Raw genomic sequence first — 21,020 nt, 5'->3', positions numbered from 1 at the left:
GTGGAAGTCGAGAACATTATCTCGGAAAGCAAAAATGGGTATGTTTGAAGGAATAGTGGTTCCAACAATGTTGTATGGTTGCGAGGCGTGGGCTATGGATAGAGTTGTGCACAGGAGGATGGATGTGCTGGAAATGAGATGTTTGAGGACAATGTGTGGTGTGAGGTGGTTTGATCGAGTGAGTAACGTAAGGGTAAGAGAGATGTGTGGAAATAAAAGAGCGTGGTTGAGAGAGCAGAAGAGGGTGTTTTGAAGTGGTTTGGGCACATGGAGAGAATGAGTGAGGAAAGATTGACCAAGAGGATATATGTGTCGGAGGTGGAGGGAACGAGGAGAAGAGGGAGACCAAATTGGAGGTGGAAAGATGGAGTGAAAAAGATTTTGTGTGATCGGGGCCTGAACATGCAGGAGGGTGAAAGGAGGGCAAGGAATAGAGTGAATTGGAGCGATGTGGTATACAGGGGTTGACGTGCTGTCAGTGGATTGAATCAAGGCATGTGAAGCGTCTGGGGTAAACCATGGAAAGCTGTGTAGGTATGTATATTTGCGTGTGTGGACGTATGTGTATACATGTGTATGGGGGGGGGTTGGGCCATTTCTTTCGTCTGTTTCCTTACGCTACCTCGCAAATGCGGGAGACAGCGACAAAGTATAATAATAAAAAATGTTTCTTAAAGATAGGTATAGGAGGATTGAAAGATGAAAGGAGGAAGATGATTCCACAGCTTAGCTATTCAAAGGAAGGAGTCATTTTAGTGGTCAGTTTCCACACAGAAAATGTCTACTTAGTGTTGATGTTCACCATGAATTGAGTGGGTTATTCTTGTCACAGTCTGTGTAAGCTTGTATGAGTTTATTGTGGTTGTGGGTAGGGACAAATGATCTCAGGATGTAGATGGTGATGAGGATGGTGCAGTAGCTTTATCATGTTATTGGAACTGAAGGTTATTTTGTATGCCCTTGTCTGCTCCTATTTTTAGCATTTCTTTTTTAAGTAGTAGATAAGGAGGAAGAATGGGTAGGGTGAAATGGAAATGATAAAATTTTATTGTGCTTTGAGTTCAGATGCAGAGTCCTACTTTCTTGAGTTGATGAAGACTGTAGAATCTGGAATGTTTATGCATGTACGTGTTCCTTCACACTGCACATGATATTATCATTGTTTGTTTATCTTATAATTTTGATTTAACAAACTGTTAAGCAGAGTAGAAATAATGATTCAGATAAGAAGTTGAAATGTAGTGTTGCATTAATTATTTCTATGTTATAGAACATCAGTGTGTGCAGTTACTCATTGTGTTGCAGGTGTCTGTAGTTTTGGATTAGAAATGTATGTGTAATTAAATATTTTTTGTAGGATGAATTTGATCGCTTTGGTCGTTATGATCGCTTTTATGATGAAGTATTATATGAACGTCGTTATGGCGATCACCCTCCACCACCACCTATGCTAGATGATTTGTATGAGCGACGCCTTCCGCCATTGCCACCACCTCCACCTCTCCCAAGTTACATGCGGTACAGTCGACGCTCATCACCACCCCGGTTAGTATTGTTGGTTATTCTCGTAATTGGTGGTCTTGAATTTTCTTACTTGCAAACACAGTATCTGGTGATTGGTCCATGCACTACTTTGTGATTGCATGCTTTATTTGCACATTTTTGCATTACCATTCAGTATACATTATTAAAACTAAACATTGTGGAGTAAATAACTTGACAACCTTTTGGAATGTCATATTTGCAATGCATTTGTTTAACTTAGAAATTCTTTACAACTATGACGTTATACATGTTAGATGCATTTTTCCCTATTTGTTACTTCACTGACTTGCAACACTATTTACCCTCACATTGAAATTGTGAATGAAAATTTTAGAAATATTTTTTACATTTATTGTGTCTACCCATTTTTATGTAATACACTGTATACCATCTCCCGTTGTCACTTGACTTCCTCCCAGAGAATTCCCTCCATGCATGTCTCTTTTTGCTGTCTTCTGTACATTTCTATGAATTAATTCTCCACTTACTCAAATTTTCGTTGAATTTATCCTTCTGTATTATGTATAGTCTTCTCCTGCCCTTCACTTTACAAATGATTTTGTCATCCTTTAGCACCCACCCTTTCCATATACCTATACTTTCGTTAAATTCCATTCATCTATCAGTTGTAAAGCTTCCCCTTGTTGTTCCCTCAGAGAAGTAATTTTCGTCATTGCCCCTTTTTTTTTGTGTTGTAGTTACTTTTTGTTTTGGTATTATGAATAATTTAGAACACTTTATATTTGAAATAATTGAACTCACGTGAAACCTTTTTTTCTGTAAAATGAAAAAGTAATTTGCTCCTGTGAATTAGATATATGAAAATATTATTTGTACATTAGAGAAATTTAGAGAGAAGCACATTCTTAACTGGAACCTGGGCTCTGGGCAATACAGCCTAGTATGCTAAAATTTTTTGCCTGTAGATAAACATGACAAAAGTAGATTGATATTATGGACAACATTATTTTTTGCCTATTGCAATGCTTTAAATATTAAATTCACTCTTCCTTTGTTGCAGCTATCCGCCTCCACCGCCACCAATGCGTGGGTGAGTATAATATAGATAGTATTTTTGTTTGACTATTATCCTCTTTATGCAGCCTTACATAGTATTAGTAAAGTCTAACCTTCATTTGACAATATGAGGAGCATGGCATTTCATTGTAGTTTTTAAGGTTGATTATTTTCATGATGATTTGATATAAGGAGGGCACAAGTCAGATCAGAACTAACTCCCTCCCCTTCCTTATTGCCGCAGTTTTGGTCCACCAGACCGTCGGCCTTACTAAACGCGCGAAGTATGCCGGGAGCACCACGCTGAACCCCAATCGTTGGTATGGGTGCGGTAGTGTGGCGTCAGCGTGTATTCGTAACTTCTCTAGTAGCGTCCGCGTCGGCTCGCCCGGATCCTTACCGCCGCCGTGGCTATCCCGTGCCGCGCTGCTCTAACAAGCTGGGATGTGCACACGAAGCTCATTCGTGATACTCTGAAAGGGCATTACCCTGTAACTGAAATATTATCAGTCGAATTGATTCATTTTCTTTTGTAGATTTATTTGTACTGTCGAGTCGATCAGTCTTCTCAGTTAGGATCAGGTAGTGACCCTTCAGTTTCTTTGTTTTATATTTTGTTGTAAAATGTAGGCCACATTATACCATGAATGTTAATGATTGATTACAAATAAATGCAAATCGTGCAGACTGAACGCTTGTTTTACTGACTGGAATCCTTTGGTATCTGTGTATTTTGGATTTTTTATAGTCTTTTCAAGGATAGTAATAGTTGATCAAGATTATTGGACAAATACCTTTTACTGCTGATGTCTGAGCTGTTATGCGGTCCGGTGAACATCGGTAAGTTAGCACACGAATGGAACAGTAAAGTAGTGCATTCGTATGGTGACCAACATATTCTATCCAGCTACTTTGGAGTAAATTTCCCTGAAATTCTTTTAGTATTTTAATGCAAGTTTAGTTTTTCTTCATGGGTTTTATTTGGAATCAAGTTTAAATTATGCATTTTTTACAGTAGAACCTTGATATTTCATACACCGTAATGTCCTGTAGAACTTTAGTGTGTGACACTATAATTTGAAAATAATCATGAGTATGGGTAAAACATAGAAAAGTTTCAGTTCAGGGTGCAGGATGGAAAATTAATTTAATTTGATTTTATCTATAAGGGATGGATTAATTTATTTGGTGCAGGAGATTGAGAGGTAGGATGAGGGATATTACAAGAGTTCTGATAACCATTTTCAAGTTAGCAGAATAAATGTTGCCTGTCCCATCACTTTGTTTGTGCTCAGACATCTATGGAATTAACATAATGTGTGCTTTGTGTTGTGCAAATGTAAACCACTCACTCTCTAAAGGTTTAGGTGTGCTTCTTTGATTTAGGTGCATCATCTGTTACTAACTTACGAATGCTGAAATTAATATTTAAAGCTTTTGCTACCATTTTTCTATGGGCTGTGGCATGCCGTCATTTTGTTGGTGTGTGTGTGTGTGTGTTCAGTTATGTTGAAACAAAGTTGGATTTTATTTCCTATGCATGTTGGGTTGAAGTTTACACCTGTATGGAGATATTTCAGAAGGCATTAGGAGTGGAGGAAATCCAAGTGCATTATCTTACGATACTGTTTCTTTGTATAGTTTTTCTTTAGGTTTTTTTTTTTTTTTATAAGACTCGATGAGTAACAATAATGAAGTTTTAGATATAAATACACCCAACCTTTTGTTGCGTGACCATGTAATTCTTCCATAATCGTATAGTGTATAGTATGTTGTCTGTTTTGCTTGCAAGTTAAGACATTGAATTCTTGACCTGAAAAACTGCTGTCAGCATTCTGACAGGTATAGTTTTTGTGACATTTCATCTATTTGCTTTTCAGATGTAAGATGAAATGTGTAACATTTTTCAGATGTATAAGGTCTCTCTCATCCAATGAGGTTATATGCATATCTCAAATAATGTTGATATGTTTACAACTTTTCTGTATCATATGACAATTTATAACCATGAAAGTTTTTTTGGTGATTCAGACAAGGTTTGGTGGTCTTGTACAACTCTCATTTTCAGAAATATCGAGAATTGCCTTTGCATTTTGTGGGCAATAGACCAAGAGTGACTTTTTACTATGGTACACAATTGTACATATTGCTGTTGGTGTGCCTCAATAATCACTCAGAGAGTGTATCACCAAGTACAGTAGGTTCCACATTAGTAGCACCCTTAGGACCTTGATGGTTTTAGTTAAGAAAAATTTTTGGGATATGAGAAAGAATAAAAACACTGTTTGAAATAATGGACACCCCTTCCCCCTATAATTCCTTTAAATTGAGGTTTTTATGCATTTGAATTCTGTGATGTATGTAAAAGCATGTGGCATACCTGAATGTTTATTATGGTTCAATTACGGAACAGTTTAACGAAATTTGTGAAATGGCTGTTCGACAGTTTCAGTTTCAATATGATGATTAATGAGAAAATCAGGCAGCAAAGTGCATAGGGCATTTTGGGTATTATGAATCAGAACAAACCATCTCTGTAATTACGTGTTTGTACTTTATGAGGATGGAGTTTTTAAGTGATTCATATATGAATATAGAATTTGTAATGCATCTATTAGAGAAAATTGGATTGGGAAATAGCATAGAACAAATCCTAAGTGGTACTGTGTTAAAAACAGGTCTGGTGGGAAAGGTGAGGAACATTCATCATCTTGCTATCCTGTCTTGGGATTTCGTAGCAGTTATTAATTCATTAATTTATCATCATCTTGCTATCCTGTCTTGGGATTTCGTAGCAGTTATTAATTCATTAATTTATTTTGTAATGTCATGAATTAAGTAAATAAAGTGTCCTCATTACTGATAAATTTTCAAATAGCTGAAGAGAAAAACTTGAAAGGTGCTGTTGTTTGGGGTTTTTATTCATATGGGGATTGAATGGTGCTGTTGTTTGGGTTTTTTATGTGTACAGGGAAAAAATGAATAATGCCATTGTTTTAGATTTTTATCCATATGTGAATTGAGTGGTGCCACTTTGGGTTTTCCGTTTAAATGAGTCGTTGATAAACAGGAGTTTACTGTACCATCACGTGGATTATATTTCACCCTTAAATCTCCAGTGCGATAACTCATGAATTATTAGAGCTGCTACTGTACAGTTAATGAAGCATAATGATTAAGGCATGATATGACAAGCATCCCATTATATTTGGTTTGGATTATGAAGTCCATAATGAAAATGTTAAAGGGGAAAGGATTTAACCACTGGTCTTTCCAAAATTTTAATGTACTGGATTATTGTCTTAAATTGAGTTGCTTTTTCTAGTTTCATTGTTCATATCTAGCATTTGAATTTATTACTTTCAATGAAGACAAGAGCTAAAGTGCATCTAATGTCACCCTCCATATTTAGAAAATTCATGCTCTGATACAAGAGAAAACTCTGAACCCGTCTTTAATTCCCAGAAAAATAATACTACCTTCCTTCAATTATCTTATAATTCCCAGAAAAGTTACGCTACCTTCCTTCAGTTACCTTATTGATGATTATTTTAGGTTAAGAACTCTGGAGTGCTTAGTGGTGTTGTGTTCAAACTTTGCTATCTAATTCAGGCTTGATATAGCACAGATCTCTATTTTTTATTCCTTGTGTCTGTTGGTAGCAAATGTATTTTTTGGTGATTTTCTATTTTTGCATAGGGATAGGGAGTTTTATACCCACAGGGCTCCCTCTCTTGACCTTTGTTTTCCAGTGCAGAGTATCTTGGAACTTTTAATGCTCCAGCATTTGCTGTTTCTTCACTTAGCTTATTCCAGATTCCCACTCCTCAGTGATTGTTGAGTGTATATGCATGTCTTTACTGAAATGTATTCCATAGTATATCCTTGCTCTCAAATTGAATGGCTCCTCCCCATTTCAAAGAACTGCTTGATATTATAATACTGTAGTCATTACCCTTTTTTTGTTATCTCTTTTAATATGGGCAAGTGAATGGTTGGAAACCTCTTGCAGCATAGTCCCCATTTTTCATAAAGTTTCTTTAACCATCATTAAACCTCAAGAAAAAGTGGAAGAGCAAACTGATGATGCACACTCTAGTTTGGGAGGTATTATATGCTAATCTTTTTTCTGAACAGCTTATCCAGTTGATTGAAGGCATATACTGATATTGATTAGTACAGTTAACCTTCTTCACAATTTTTAGTATTGTGTTATAGTGACTTATTGGGTAATGTCACTCTTGGTGGTCTTAACTTTGGCTTATTTCTGTGAATTCCATCGTCAGTTCAAATTTGGTGACAATGAATATCATCAGTCATGTATTTAATCAATACTAGAACCTGTCTAGGGTTCTTTATAGGTTGTGAATATCATGAATACTTTGTAGTTTGTTGCAACTGTGAATACTCACTAATGTTTATTTGTTTGACATTATCTGCAAACAATTTGGTCTGTTTACTCCCTTTTTGTTCTTCATTACTTGACATATTGAGGGGCAAAATTTTAATGGTATTTTGTGTGATTATTGCTGCATTTTGTCTGTTTCTGTAGCTTATTGCACTCCATGTTACTCAGCTTCCATCTCCTTTATTCATTGGTGTTACCATAGTATCTTATTGAAGTTCAGATGACCCATTGTGCTTCATTCCTGAATGCAGAATCCATGCCATCTTTCATTTCATCTATAACATCCTAGCAAGGCATCAGGTCATTATGCTAAGTTGAAATATCAGCATAATCTGCTGTCTTTAATGATTGAATATTTGATATCATACTTATTACAGAACAGAGAACTCAGAGATTTATCAGAATTATCCAAAATTAGGGAGCACTGCCTAATATAGAGATTTTCATGTTTAGCTCAAGAATTTTGTGTGCTTTTAGCTTCAAATTTTTTTGCTGCCAGATGTTGTAGTTCAGTCTTTAATCAGTAGCTTTCTCTTGTAGTATGATTGGATTGAAACTAGCAAGTTGTCTCTGAAACCTCATAACCGATATGATAATGCATTGGGGAAGGTTATTACCAGTAATCATGATGTTAGTGTAGGAGTTGAATGCTGCTGTAAGGGACATACTGCTAGCTGAGGTAGCAAAAGAATTGGTGATAGTAGCAAAGGAGTTGGGAGATTGTGAAGGAGCAACTTAGGCATAAAAATGAGTAAGGATAGTTGACAGTTTCACTAGAATTGAGAGTTGGATTGAAGTGTGATGAGATTGGCAGGATAAAATTGTATAATGGTGGTTGAATGAAAGTTTGATATATGAGCTAGAGTAATTTATTTTAAGCAGGCAGATTGCTGAAGCTGTAAGTAGAATAATGAAAGCTGTGAGTCATTATATTTAACAAGTTTTCCAAAAAAAAAAAATATTAAAGCTCACAGTCTTGTACATTGACAAGTTGTTAAGAGTGAAACTTTTGTAGAGGGATTTTTTTTTATGAGAAATAGGACTAAAGTTTGGAGAAAGAATAGAGAAGAATTATAAAATCTGGGAAGTTAGTGATTATACAAATGGATTACTCAGCCTTTATGAACATGGGGGAATACTTTATTTTTTTTACATTGCATGAACAGGAGTAGATATATTTAAAGAAGGTGGACAGCATGTTGAGGGAGCATATTTCATTCTCAACAGGAATAAACAGAGGTATGTGGATGTGCCCAGGGATCATGGTATGTGAAAGACTATTTACCTGAGCCTTCATTATTGGCAATAGAATGCATATGGAAAAAAGATAGCTGAACTTAATAAATGACAGCATTGTATGCCTGTTCCATACGAGTGAATCTCTTTTTTCACTGTGCAGTATGCACTTGAGTGGATAATATGCATTGGTATAATATCACTTATATGCATTGCACAATGTTAGTCTGGTACACTCTGTAGTTTACATTGGGTTGTTTGGTAATTATCAAGGTTCTACTGTGCCTCTCCATTATTCAGACAAAAAAAGTTTCTGGAAAGAATGCAAACAACATGCTAGTTAGAAGTGTCTTTTATTCTTATAACTTTTCAACTTCATATTTGATCATAAACTACAAAATTGGAAGTGATTTTAATAATTTTATATGAAATTATTTAAAGGGAAAATTTGTTTCAATGCATTACTGGTGTTAATGTACCATACACCTATTATGATCATCAAAATGCTAATTGATTGTTAGAAAATATTTTGTTTTTTACTGAGTTGCCAGTTTTTATGAGTTAACGTATTTGAAATAATGATTTACTGTGCATGATGTGTATTTTCAAATAAACATACACGGTTATAGATTAGTGTGTATGATTTAAAGGTGGCAGTAGCCAATTTGATTTGGAAACTTGACATTTGTAAGTGTTATTTTTGACGTAAAAAGTTGTTTTATCATTCTTTGAATCTCTTTTGGCATGTGGAAATTCATACTATAGAGTTCCAAATAGTATATTTTTTATAACTTGTTTTATTATTGATAGTGGTAGTTAATGTTATAGATAATTTCTCTTTTACAATGATCTGTCACTTTTTGTTTATTGTGAAGATGATTTTTCTTACATTAAAGGGAGGATAGTTTATGTAGTATGTTACTAGTTATCTACATTATGACAAAAATATGAATGTAGATTTCAATATAAAGCCTCTATTACATAGCCTCTGACTGTGTTTAATGTATCCTCAGGCAGCGCCAGGTGTGGAGATGACCAGATTAACGCAAAATAGATTGATTCTGCTGAATAGGTAAGGCAATCTAAGTTGTGCTTCAGTGCTTGTCCCAGTTGTAGTTTTCCTTATCTAAATATATTCTTCCCCATTCTTTGCAATCATGACTCCTACCTCCAGTTATCCATAAGAAGGCAACTAGAACAATGAAATTTAATGAGAAGCCATACCAGTAAAAGAACAAGTGAGGCAGCTTCTCATTTGTTTATTAGCAGAGCTATTTACCCCTTCCCATAATTCCCCAGCCATAATATATCTTGTCACAAAAGCTGTTATTTTGCATTATGATTGCACTGGGCAAATTTGCACAAGGGGTTGCTTCCATGCCCAGTTTTGTAGGTTTATGAGAACTAAAATTCTATCCATGTTCTAAACATGCCTTTATTAAAACTAGTTTCAAATTATTTGCATTGGATTCCTTGGTTGAATTCTGACAGCATTCTTAGAGGAGGTTATATGTCTTGTAGTTCTATATCAGGCTTCTTCTTTTCTCCCAAAAGGTTTCTCTGTGACTAAGAAAGACTTGTCAGACTAATAGTCCAGAAAGGTGACACATAGTCTCCTGTTGAGATTTTTTCAAGTTTCATTTAGATATGGTACCCATTTATGCGAGTGTGCTTTTCTAATTACTTGGTCCAATGTGTTTATTGCTGTAAGCTTTTGTGTCACTGTTCATTGAGTGATATATAGTCCTTTCAGAATTCTAACAAGTATGATAAACACTGTATTCAGTTAAACGTTTGGATGCTTAGCTTCTTGTGTCTGTTTGTTGTCTGTATTTTCACCCTCAATGAGACTCAGCCAATTTATGATCATCTGGTGACAATATTACAATTAATAGAATGTGATTTAATTAATCATCAATATCTGTATTGACTCAGCTCATATTTCCTCTTACTTTTTGAGATCAGGCATTGCAACTTCTATGTATAGGTGATATAGACATAGCCGAGCCTGATTATTTATTTGTTGTTGATGAATCCGAGCCTAATTATTCATTTACTGTTCATGAATTACCTTATGACACATGTGGAATTTTTGTTGAATAATGCATCATTTAACTCTTTAGTGGTATTTAACATTTGATTCTCTGTTTTGGAACTGAATTTAAGGTAATTTTTTCTAATTTTTGCACTTTTGGGTATTGCATTTGGCCAGATGGGACCTCCCATTACTGTAGTCTGGCCCAAGAGGTGGTAAGTTTAGAATGCACCTGCATCTTGTCCTCTAGTACACAAAGGCATGATGTAGGTAATATTACAAGTACTGAATTTTACTACCAGTCACTTGTAGTTGCAGATGGGATCCAAGCCTTCACACCCCTGGGCTGAACAGTCATCTTTAATTATCTGGTCATTGTGCATCTTTTCCTTTAATCCCCTATGTGTTTTTGAAGATAAAGTCCTCCGTAACAACAATCTGGCCGAATTGATGTTTGTAATATAGAGGTGGGGGATGTCCACAAGCATAGAAGAGAAATTGTAACTCATATGTGACTGGTAGGAGGGAAGTTTACAAAATGAGTGTTGTTTGTCAAGGAGTGGGTTTTGTGTGTATGTGTTGCAGATGTTAGTGGCAAGGGTTGCCTTTTTGTTTGTGTAAGTTTTGAGGTTGTGGAGGAGTTCAGGCAGAAGGAATCTAATGTGCATGTAAAGCATTAGATGCTAAGCATGTTGATGTAGGATCCTGTTGAAAGTATTTGCTTTTGCTGTTTCAGTGTTTTGTGTTTTAGGTTGCTAAGTAGCTGGCGATTGTTCTGAATGCTCTTTTATGTTTGCTTTTGAAAGGGTGGATGACCTGGACAACATATTGGTAGTAGTTGTTAGGCAGCCAACGGCCCAAGGAGGCATATTACCAGCACTGCCCTCCAGGGTATTGCGTAGTGAGCCAGCATTTCAGTGGTTGTCAAGTTGCAATCCTTTGACCCATGCTGCTGTCTTTTGTCTCTGCCTTGTAACACATAACACTTGGCAGTACTTACCCATGCAACTCACTCCTCCTAACTAGTATTTCCTGCAGAGTGCTTTGTGCTATTCCTGCCTTTTGGCAAATTGGTAGGAACAATAGATGGAAGTAGTAGGTAGGAAAGTTTCACAGGAGCATTAGGTGAAAACAGTAGTAGGTAGGAGCATTAGGTAGAAGTAGGAGGCTGAATATTAGGGAGGTCCCTTAGTTATACACATTGGGTAGTAGTTGGTGGGAACAGTAGGTAGGAGCCTCTGAGAGCACAGCACTTGCCCTCTGCCAGTGGCCAATTAAGGGTGAGGCACAAAAGGCTAAGAAGCTGCACTGGAGTTCAGCTGTTATGGAGACATTCGTGCCATGGCCACCCCCTTGAGTGAGTTCCCAAAGTTCATGGTAGGGGTCATGATACTTTTATCACTGCCTCATAACTTTTAATGTAATGGAAGGATCGCAATGATACTTTTTGAAAATGTCACCCACCACCAGTCATTTTGTTGCAGAGCCAGCTACGAGAATATGTTATGATGCACCCTGATGGCAGCATCTTAAATGTTTATTGTGCTAAAATGTCAGCAGCAACTAGGCTGTGTTTTATTGTTACCATCTTACTTCATCATCACGGCTGGGAAAATACTTTTACTTAAATCATAGTTGACATTAGCCCTTTAACTGCAGTTTGTGTCACACAGATTAATGCCTCCATTTCAGAGTAGTTTTTTATTCCTTGGAAACTTGGATTCCTGGCATCACTTGTCATAGCTTGTTTGCAAAATTTACTGTTAGGATATATTCAAGTTGTACATCATTATATATGGTCCAGGTACTGTGTTTATCAGTGGAATATTACAGTCTTGGTGTTTACAGAAATTTTATGCAATCCTTAAGAGTACATTTAGACTTATGGTGGGGCCCTCAGTGATGGCACCCATCACTGTTGCATTTAGTCTAATTTATCTGTATTTTATTATTGTAGATTTTTCTTTACTTACAAAAAGTGGGATGATAAATACAAGTGTGTAATACATGGTGTTTTGATATATTTTACTAAGATTGCACATGATAAATTGACTGTTATACCTGTTCAAACAGATTTTGCATTCTCATTTATGGCATTGTTACCCATTTACAATTTTGTACTTCTTTCCAACCCTTCATAAGGTCTTTCGTGAGAAATATTTTATTGAATACCTAACGATTTTCATTTGTTAGCTCTTCCATACTAATCTTTGGAGATCACCTTCTTTGGTGACAAGCAATGTTAGTGCTCCTTCTTGTACCTCCCAGTAAACCTCAATTACCATTTCAACAACACTTCAAGCCATCATCACCACAATTACTTGGTAAATATTAATTGATGTTTTCTACACTGGTAGAGGTAATATTGTAGTAAGTAGTTTGTAGGCTATAATTTTATGTATTTTGCATATTTAAGAGTTCAATAGGAAAAAGTAGTGCATTAGAATATAATGGTCTGTATGGAATGGGATTCAGTTGTTTTATGTGATGACATTTTGCAAGAAGACAAGTTTTTCAGCTGTATTTAATCTTGTTATTCTATGGGAGATGGTTGCTCCTATGTGAAGAGCAGCAGTAATAATATTGATATATCCACTTCACCCTAGACTCTGCCTCACTGGCCTAGTCGTCCACCTTGTCGAAAGCAAATATAATGATGCACTTGGAACAATCTCTGGCTGCCAAGCACCCAAAAACACTGACACCTACACAATGAAACAAAGATACTCCCTATAACAACCCACCTCAATATGCTTGGCACTTAGTTCTTTGCAACGGCACTAGACCCTTCCGCTCCAAACCACTCAATAGCTATCAACCCGCAAATAGCAATAAAAATACAACTTCAGCTTCACAATTCAACAAACTGTACTCGCAGACCTGCACCTCTAACAAACACATGTACACTGTTATGATTTGACAGACACACAAAACATAAGGTCAAGGAGTGTGGGGATGTTTGTATGCCTTTGTAAGAGGGGTGCAGGACAGTTTAGGAATAAGTGGCCCAAGTCTATGGTATGGAAGTTGCATTGTGGGCTTGAGGAGTATTGTGATGTTAAATTGGTATTTGTAATATTCATATATTATTTTCGTACATGGTCTGTTTCCCACGTGAGCAAGGTGGTGTCAAGAACAGACGACTGAGCCTTAGAGAGAAAATTCCGCACCTGACTCCTTGCTCTATTCCTTCTTTTGGAGAGTAATGCAAGAAGGGAGGATTTCTAGCCACCCACTCCTGCCCCTTTTAGTCACCTGTGATATGCAATAATCTTATTCTGAGGGATATAGGAGAAAGAATATTTCCTACACATTCCCAGTGTGTTGTAGAAGGCAGTTAAAAAGGATGTGGGGAGTGGGTTGGTGGGCTGGAAATCCTTCCCTCCTACTGTACTTTACCAAAAGAAAGAACAGAGAAAGGGCCAATTGAGAATTTTTCTCTCAAAGGCTCGGTCATCTGTTCCTTATGCTACCTCGCAAATGCAGGAAACAGCGAATATGTATGAAACAAATATTAATCTATATTATTTATTTATTATACTTGATTGTTGTTTCCCATGTCAGCGAGGTAGCTCCAGGAAGCAGATGAAGAAAGACCTATCCACTCATATACACACACATACATGCACAGCCATATGTATATACACATGTACATATTCATACTCACTTGCCTCCATCCATTCCTGGAGCCTCCCTGCCCCATAGGAAACAGCATCACCATCCCCTGCATCACTGAGGTTGTACTAGGAGAACAGACAGAAAAGGCCACTCGTTCACACTCAGTCTCTCTCTCTCTATTTTTTTTTGCGTTAAGAATGGAGGACTGAGCCTTTGAGGGAGTATCCTCAATTGGCCCCCTTCTCTGTTCCTTCTTTTGGAAAATTGAAAACGAGAGGGGAGGATTTTCAGCCCCCTGCTCCCTCCCCTTTTAGTCACCTTCTACGACACGCAGGGAATATGTTATCCCTGGGGATAGGGGAGAAAGAATACTTCCCACGTATTCCCTGTCTGTCGTAGAAGGCGACTGAAAGGGGAGGGAGCAGGGAGCTGGAAATCCTCCCCTCTCATTCCTAATTTTCCAAAAGAAGGAACAGAGAAGGGGGCCAAGTGAGGATTTCCCTCAAAGGCTCAGTCCTCTGTTCTTAACGCTACCTCGCTAATACGGGAAAAAATGGCGAATAGTATGAATATATATATATATATATATATATATATATATATATATATATATATATATATACATGGAATGTGTGGCGAGGTGGCGATGGGAATGAATAAAGGCAGACAGTGTGGATTGTGTGCATGGGTATGTATGTATGTGTCTGTGTGTGTATATATATGTGTACATTGAGATGTATAGGTATGTATATTTGCGTGTGTGGACGTGTATGTATATACATTGTGTATGGGGGTGGGTTAGGCCATTTCTTTCGTCTGTTTCCTTGTGCTACCTCGCAAACGCGGGAGACAGCGACAAAGCAAAATAAAAAAAAATAAAAATATATATATATATATATATATATATATATATATATATATATATGATTGGGAATACCTGGTTTAAAAAGCGAGATATACATAAGTATACTTATGTAAGTAGGAGAGATGGCCAGAGAGCGTTATTGGATTACGTGTTAATTGACAGGCGTGCGAAAGAGAGACTTTTGGATGTCAATGTGCTGAGAGGTGCAACTGGAGGGATGTCTGATCATTATCTTGTGGAGGCTAAGGTGAAGATTAGTATGGGTTTTCAGAAAAGAAGAGTGAATGTTGGGGTGAAGAAGGTGGTGAGAGTAAGTGAGCTTGGGAAGGAGACCTGTGTGAAGAAGTATCAGGAGAGACTGTGTACAGAATGGAAAAAGGTGAGAACAATGGAAGTAAGGGGAGTGGGGGAGGAATGGGATGTATTTAGGGAATCAGTGATGGATTGCGCAAAAGATGCTTGTGGCATGAGAAGAGTGGGAGGTGGGCTGTTTAGAAAGGGTAGTGAGTGGTGGGATGAAGAAGTAAGAGTATTAGTGAAAGAGAAGAGAGAGGCATTTGGACGATTTTTGCAGGGAAAAAATGCAATTGAGTGGGAGAAGTATAAAAGAAAGAGACAGGAGGTCAAGAGAAAGGTGCAAGAGGTGAAAAAAAGGGCAAATGAGAGTTGGGGTGAGAGACTATCAGTAAATTTTAGGGAGAATAAAAAGATGTTCTGGAAGGAGGTAAATAGGGTGCGTAAGACAAGGGAGCAAATGGGAACTTCAGTGAAGGGCGTAAATGGGGAGGTGATAACAAGTAGTGGTGATGTGAGAAGGAGATGGAATGAGTATTTTGAAGGTTTGTTGAATGTGTCTGATGACAGAGTGGCAGATATAGGGTGTTTGGGTCGAGGAGGTGTGCAAAGTGAGAGGGTTAGGGAAAATGATTTGGTGAACAGAGAAGAGGTAGTAAAAGCTTTGCGGAAGATGAAAGCCGGCAAGGCAGCAGGTTTGGATGGTATTGCAGTGGAATTTATTAAAAAAGGGGGTGACTGTATTGTTGACTGGTTGGTAAGGTTATTTAATGTATGTATGACTCATGGTGAGGTGCCTGAGGATTGGCGGAATGCGTGCATAGTGCCATTGTACAAAGGCAAAGGGGATAAGAGTGAGTGCTCAAATTACAGAGGTATAAGTTTGTTGAGTATTCCTGGTAAATTATATGGGAGGGTATTGATTGAGAGGGTGAAGGCATGTACAGAGCATCAGATTGGGGAAGAGCAGTGTGGTTTCAGAAGTGGGAGAGGATGTGTGGATCAGGTGTTTGCTTTGAAGAATGTATGTGAGAAATACTTAGAAAAGCAAATGGATTTGTATGTAGCATTTATGGATCTGGAGAAGGCATATGATAGAGTTGATAGAGATGCTCTGTGGAAGGTATTAAGAATATATGGTGTGGGAGGCAAGTTGTTAGAAGCAGTGAAAAGTTTTTATCGAGGATGTAAGGCATGTGTACGTGTAGGAAGAGAGGAAAGTGATTGGTTCTCAGTGAATGTAGGTTTGCGGCAGGGGTGTGTGATGTCTCCATGGTTGTTTAATTTGTTTATGGATGGGGTTAGGGAGGTAAATGCAAGAGTCTTGGAAAGAGGGGCAAGTATGAGGTCTGTTGGGGATGAGAGAGCTTGGGAAGTGAGTCAGTTGTTGTTCGCTGATGATACAGCGCTGGTGGCGGATTCATGTGAGAAACTGCAGAAGCTGGTGACGGAGTTTGGTAAAGTGTGTGGAAGAAGAAAGTTAAGAGTAAATGTGAATAAGAGCAAGGTTATTAGGTACAGTAGGGTTGAGGGTCAAGTCAATTGGGAGGTGAGTTTGAATGGAGAAAAACTGGAGGAAGTGAAGTGTTTTAGATATCTGGGAGTGGATCTGTCAGCGGATGGAACCATGGAAGCGGAAGTGGATCATAGGGTGGGGGAGGGGACGAAAATTTTGGGAGCCTTGAAAAATGTGTGGAAGTCGAGAACATTATCCCGGAAAGCAAAAATGGGTATGTTTGAAGGAATAGTGGTTCCAACAATGTTGTATGGTTGCGAGGCGTGGGCTATGGATAGAGTTGTGCGCAGGAGGATGGATGTGCTGGAAATGAGATGTTTGAGGACAATGTGTGGTGTGAGGTGGTTTGATCGAGTAAGTAACGTAAGGGTAAGAGAGATGTGTGGAAATAAAAAGAGCGTGGTTGAGAGAGCAGAAGAGGGTGTTTTGAAATGGTTTGGGCACATGGAGAGAATGAGTGAGGAAAGATTGACCAAGAGGATATATGTGTCGGAGGTGGAGGGAACGAGGAGAAGAGGGAGACCAAATTGGAGGTGGAAAGATGGAGTGAAAAGGATTTTGTGTGATCGGGGCCTGAACATGCAGGAGGGTGAAAGGAGGGCAAGGAATAGAGTGAATTGGAGCGATGTGGTATACAGGGGTTGACGTGCTGTCAGTGGATTGAATCAAGGCATGTGAAGCGTCCGGGGTAAACCATGGAAAGCTGTGTAGGTATGTATATTTGCGTGTGTGGACGTGTGTATGTACATGTGTATGGGGAGGGTTGGGCCATTTCTTTCGTCTGTTTCCTTGCGCTACCTCGCAAACGCGGGACACAGCGACAAAGTATGAAAAAAAAAAAAAAAAAAAAAAAATATATATATATATATATATATATATATATATAAGTAAAGTTTATAGTTTAAGGATGGAAGTGTTAAAGTGAGGTTTATATCAGTCATTTGGGAGAGAAAAATTGGAGGAGCACATAAAGCTGTAGTGATTGGAAAGATTCAAGTGCAGTATGGTAAAAAAAATTTGTGCTAAGCAGTATTTATCCATTAAAGTTACAGAGTATAAGTTCACAAGAATTTATAGTAATAAAGTAACGTTTGAGAAGGAGAATTGGAGGTGTAGAAGAGGTGAACAGATGAAGAGAACTGCTAAAGGTTAGGGATGTTTCAGTTTATAGTAGAGGAATGGTTTGGAATGAAGTGGAAGTATTTTTGTGTTGATTTGATGAAAGATGGAAATCTTTTGAAAAAGTTTAGGCTGTGAAAGTGAGAAAGTCAGAGGTGTGGGTTATTGTTCATTGGAGATTTGAGTGGCTCCATGTTCTTGATCATCCCCACGTAAGTAGGAGCAGAATTTATGGTGACAATATAATCAGGCAATTTTTACTCATGACATGGTATACACCTAATTTTTGTAAAGTTTTTATAAAAGTTATGAAGGGGTTTATATAGTGTGGACTACATTTTTTTTATGTTGGGTCTTTACATATTGTATACCATGGCTTGTGTAACAGATGGAAACAATTAAGTGCATGAAAAAAAATCATTTAATAGCTTACAGGTTTAATGTTTTATTTAATAAAAAGACCTTTGGTGCTCTTAAACTCCAAATGATTTACAAATACTTTATTGCATGCTCTTGAAGATACAACTTTCCTTACTCTTATTTCTACAGTTGCCATCTGGTCATTTTGTGATATCACAGTGCTCAGGGGGTATTGTTCTTACTGGACCATCCAGGTAAGATTTTGATAATTTTTTTGTCATGAATAATTATAGTATTGTTCCAAGTTTAAAACATCAGAGTTAACAGATTCTTTTAGGTTACCTTGAAAGTTTACATTATAAAACTTGAAATGGACCTGAAAGGAAATTTATGTGAATTTCTTTTCATTTTATTTGAAGATGCAATGTAACCTATAAAGCCAAGTTTAGCATCTACTTTGGATGGAACATTCATCATGATGCTTCCATTGAGTGAATCTTCTTTGTAAAGTTCTATACAAGATAAAAAGAAGTTTGTTGAATGTAAATTGTATTGCAGTAATATTGCATGTCATAGGTTTCTGGATTTTGAATTATCATTATTGTGGTTGTCACAAAATATTTAAATAGTTTGTGTGTGTGTGCAAATAAGTCCACTATTCATCTGTTTCTTTGTGCTATCACATAAAGTTGGAAAGGCAATTAACTATTAGAAAATGCAGAGGCAAACTTTATTGTAACAATGGTATTTTTCTGAATTATTTGTATTGGATTTCTTTGGTAGGTTTTAATATTACAGTACTAGAATTAAAGGCTTTGAATGTACATCATGTATATACATCTTATCAGTAGTGATTACACTGATAGGTAAAGGACTTTCATATTAACTTTAATATCATCATGTAGGATGTATGACTCAAGTGGATGAAGAGAACAAGCAGACTTGGAAATTGGTATACAGATGCATTTAATGAAGTTACAGGGTTAAGAGACCAGATGAGGATACCAGGAGAATGATGACTGTGTTTGATGAATTTCATGCAGATGGTATAGTATTCGCATCATGCTACAAAGATGTGAGATGTGGGCCTTGCACAAAAATGTAAAGAACAGGATAACAGTGTTGGAATAAAATGTTTGTGGACAATGTGTGCGATATTAAGGGATGATTGGGTGGAAACAATATGGTAAGACAAAGATGTGGTTGTAGGAGCAGTATGTATGAGGTTAGAAAAGGGTGTGCAGAAATGGCTTGGAAATATGAAGAGGATGAGGGAGAAAAGGATAAGTAAGATGGTATACATAGAAGTTGAAGGTACAAAGAAAAGGGGAAAGCGGGCAGTAGGAAAAGGATGGAGTGAAAGATACTCTAAAGGCTTAGGACCTGAACATGGAGTAGGGTAAGGAATGCAAAGGAAAGAGCAAATTGGAGCTGATCATAAGGATAACGTACTGGCAGTGGGCTGAACCAGGGTGTATGAAGTATTTGGGGGAAACCACAGTACGGGAACTATGGTTTTGGTGCATTACACTTGACTGCTAGAGAGTGGATGCGAGTATATGGAGCCATTTCTATATTTGTGGTGCAACCTTGTTAACATGAGAGATGGCAAAAACATGCACAAACACATATAAAAGTCAGTTACTTTATAATGTAAATATGCTACTTTCTTGCAGAGCCTAGAAAGCCTTTTCTTAATAATAATTAATCTGAATTTTGTAAAATTTATCAGTTGCTATAAAATTAAGAATATTTAAACAATAAATCTAAATTTTTTTTATAAGTCTTATGTTCATTATGCAGATGTCAATTCATCAAATACAGCCATGCTGTTTCTAGACACCACTGCTTTTTCAATGAGGTAAACAAATAGTTGTTTTCTATGCTTATTCCAATACTTCATTAAAGATACAATGTATATATAAATAAAATTCTTGTTACAGAAAATGAGTTCAGTGGTGTCACCTCCAGCCCTAGAGAATGGCAATGAAGATTATGACACTAGGACAGAGGAGCAGCAGCATCATGGTCTACTCAGTTATACTGAGAATACAGCAGTGCTGAGAACAACAATGAACATGATTTCAGAAGCGGGTGCTCCTCTACCATCACAATACTAGTCTTGCTATATTGAGGACATGTATGAATATCCCTTGGAGCTATATATGTAGTGCTAAACTGACATACATAACCACAAATACCTATACAAATACTCCCAATCCAGATACACGATCACAAATACCTATATTAATACTCCCGATCCAGTATAAGTTCTTTTACTGAGCAAAAATTTATGTTAAATATGAAATCCTGTTTAATGATCAAGACTTGTATCTACAGGACCTTTCTCTACAGGAATTGTAATCCTATACCTGAACATAACATACTGGTAATCCACAATTCACTTCAATCTTTGTAGCGAAAACTCTCAAATCAGTAGAATACTTTTATGTTCCTGTTTGCTGCTGCTTTGATGACATTGTACACTAGGCTTAAATTTCCAATGGAGAATTGGGTGATGCCTGGGGGAAAAATAAAAAGTGTTCTAGAAAAGAGCAGAACAACTTTAAAGTTGTGACATTTGAACAATAAAACAGAACAGATAAACTTTGTTTTACTGACAACTCAGTGTAAGCAGGCCTGACTGACTTCCTTTCACTACAAATAAATACCTCCTGTTCTTGTTTGAAATCATCATTTGTGCTATATAGACACTAGCCTGTCTGATGAAGACTTCTTATCATTCATAAGTTGGAACTTTATACATGTATTGTGTGGTTAAAAATGGGTGTTGGATTAGGTATCTAAGCAGCAGGATGCACACTGTACCTTTTCTTATGGAAATGTGTTCTGATGTTGGCATCATACTGTAGGTTACAAATCTGAAAAAAAAAAAAAAAAATCCATCAATGTTTTTGAGTTGGTTTGTTGCTTCAAATGAAGTATTTTGTCCTGCATCTTTGTTCATGTTTGCAGTTAAAATTAAGATCCTGGAACACCTTGAATA

General features: G+C 37.1%; 1 protein-coding gene across 4 annotated transcripts in view; it reads left to right on the top strand.

Moving 5' to 3' along the window:
- The window catches only part of LOC139753164 (RNA-binding protein lark-like), a 40,609-nt gene extending 19,989 nt beyond the window's left edge, over positions 1 to 20,620 (top strand). For 2 of the 4 annotated variants that reach the window (XM_071669341.1, XM_071669342.1), the window contains exons 6-8: positions 1,358 to 1,545; positions 2,567 to 2,596; positions 2,807 to 3,254. In XM_071669341.1, the coding sequence (XP_071525442.1) occupies positions 1,358 to 1,545; positions 2,567 to 2,596; positions 2,807 to 2,837 (249 nt within the window). In that variant the 3' untranslated portion in view covers positions 2,838 to 3,254. Of the gene's footprint in view, positions 1 to 1,357; positions 1,546 to 2,566; positions 2,597 to 2,806; positions 3,255 to 9,219; positions 9,279 to 18,202; positions 18,268 to 19,956 lie in introns of those variants that run through there. The other 2 variants (XR_011713654.1, XM_071669343.1) reach the window with 2 other exon arrangements.
- The last annotated feature ends 400 nt before the right edge of the window (positions 20,621 to 21,020 follow it).

This window comes from Panulirus ornatus, chromosome 14 (genome assembly GCF_036320965.1).
Source record: "Panulirus ornatus isolate Po-2019 chromosome 14, ASM3632096v1, whole genome shotgun sequence".
Classification (NCBI taxonomy): Eukaryota; Metazoa; Arthropoda; class Malacostraca; order Decapoda; family Palinuridae; genus Panulirus; species Panulirus ornatus.
This window is presented reverse-complemented; position numbering and strand designations above follow the sequence as displayed.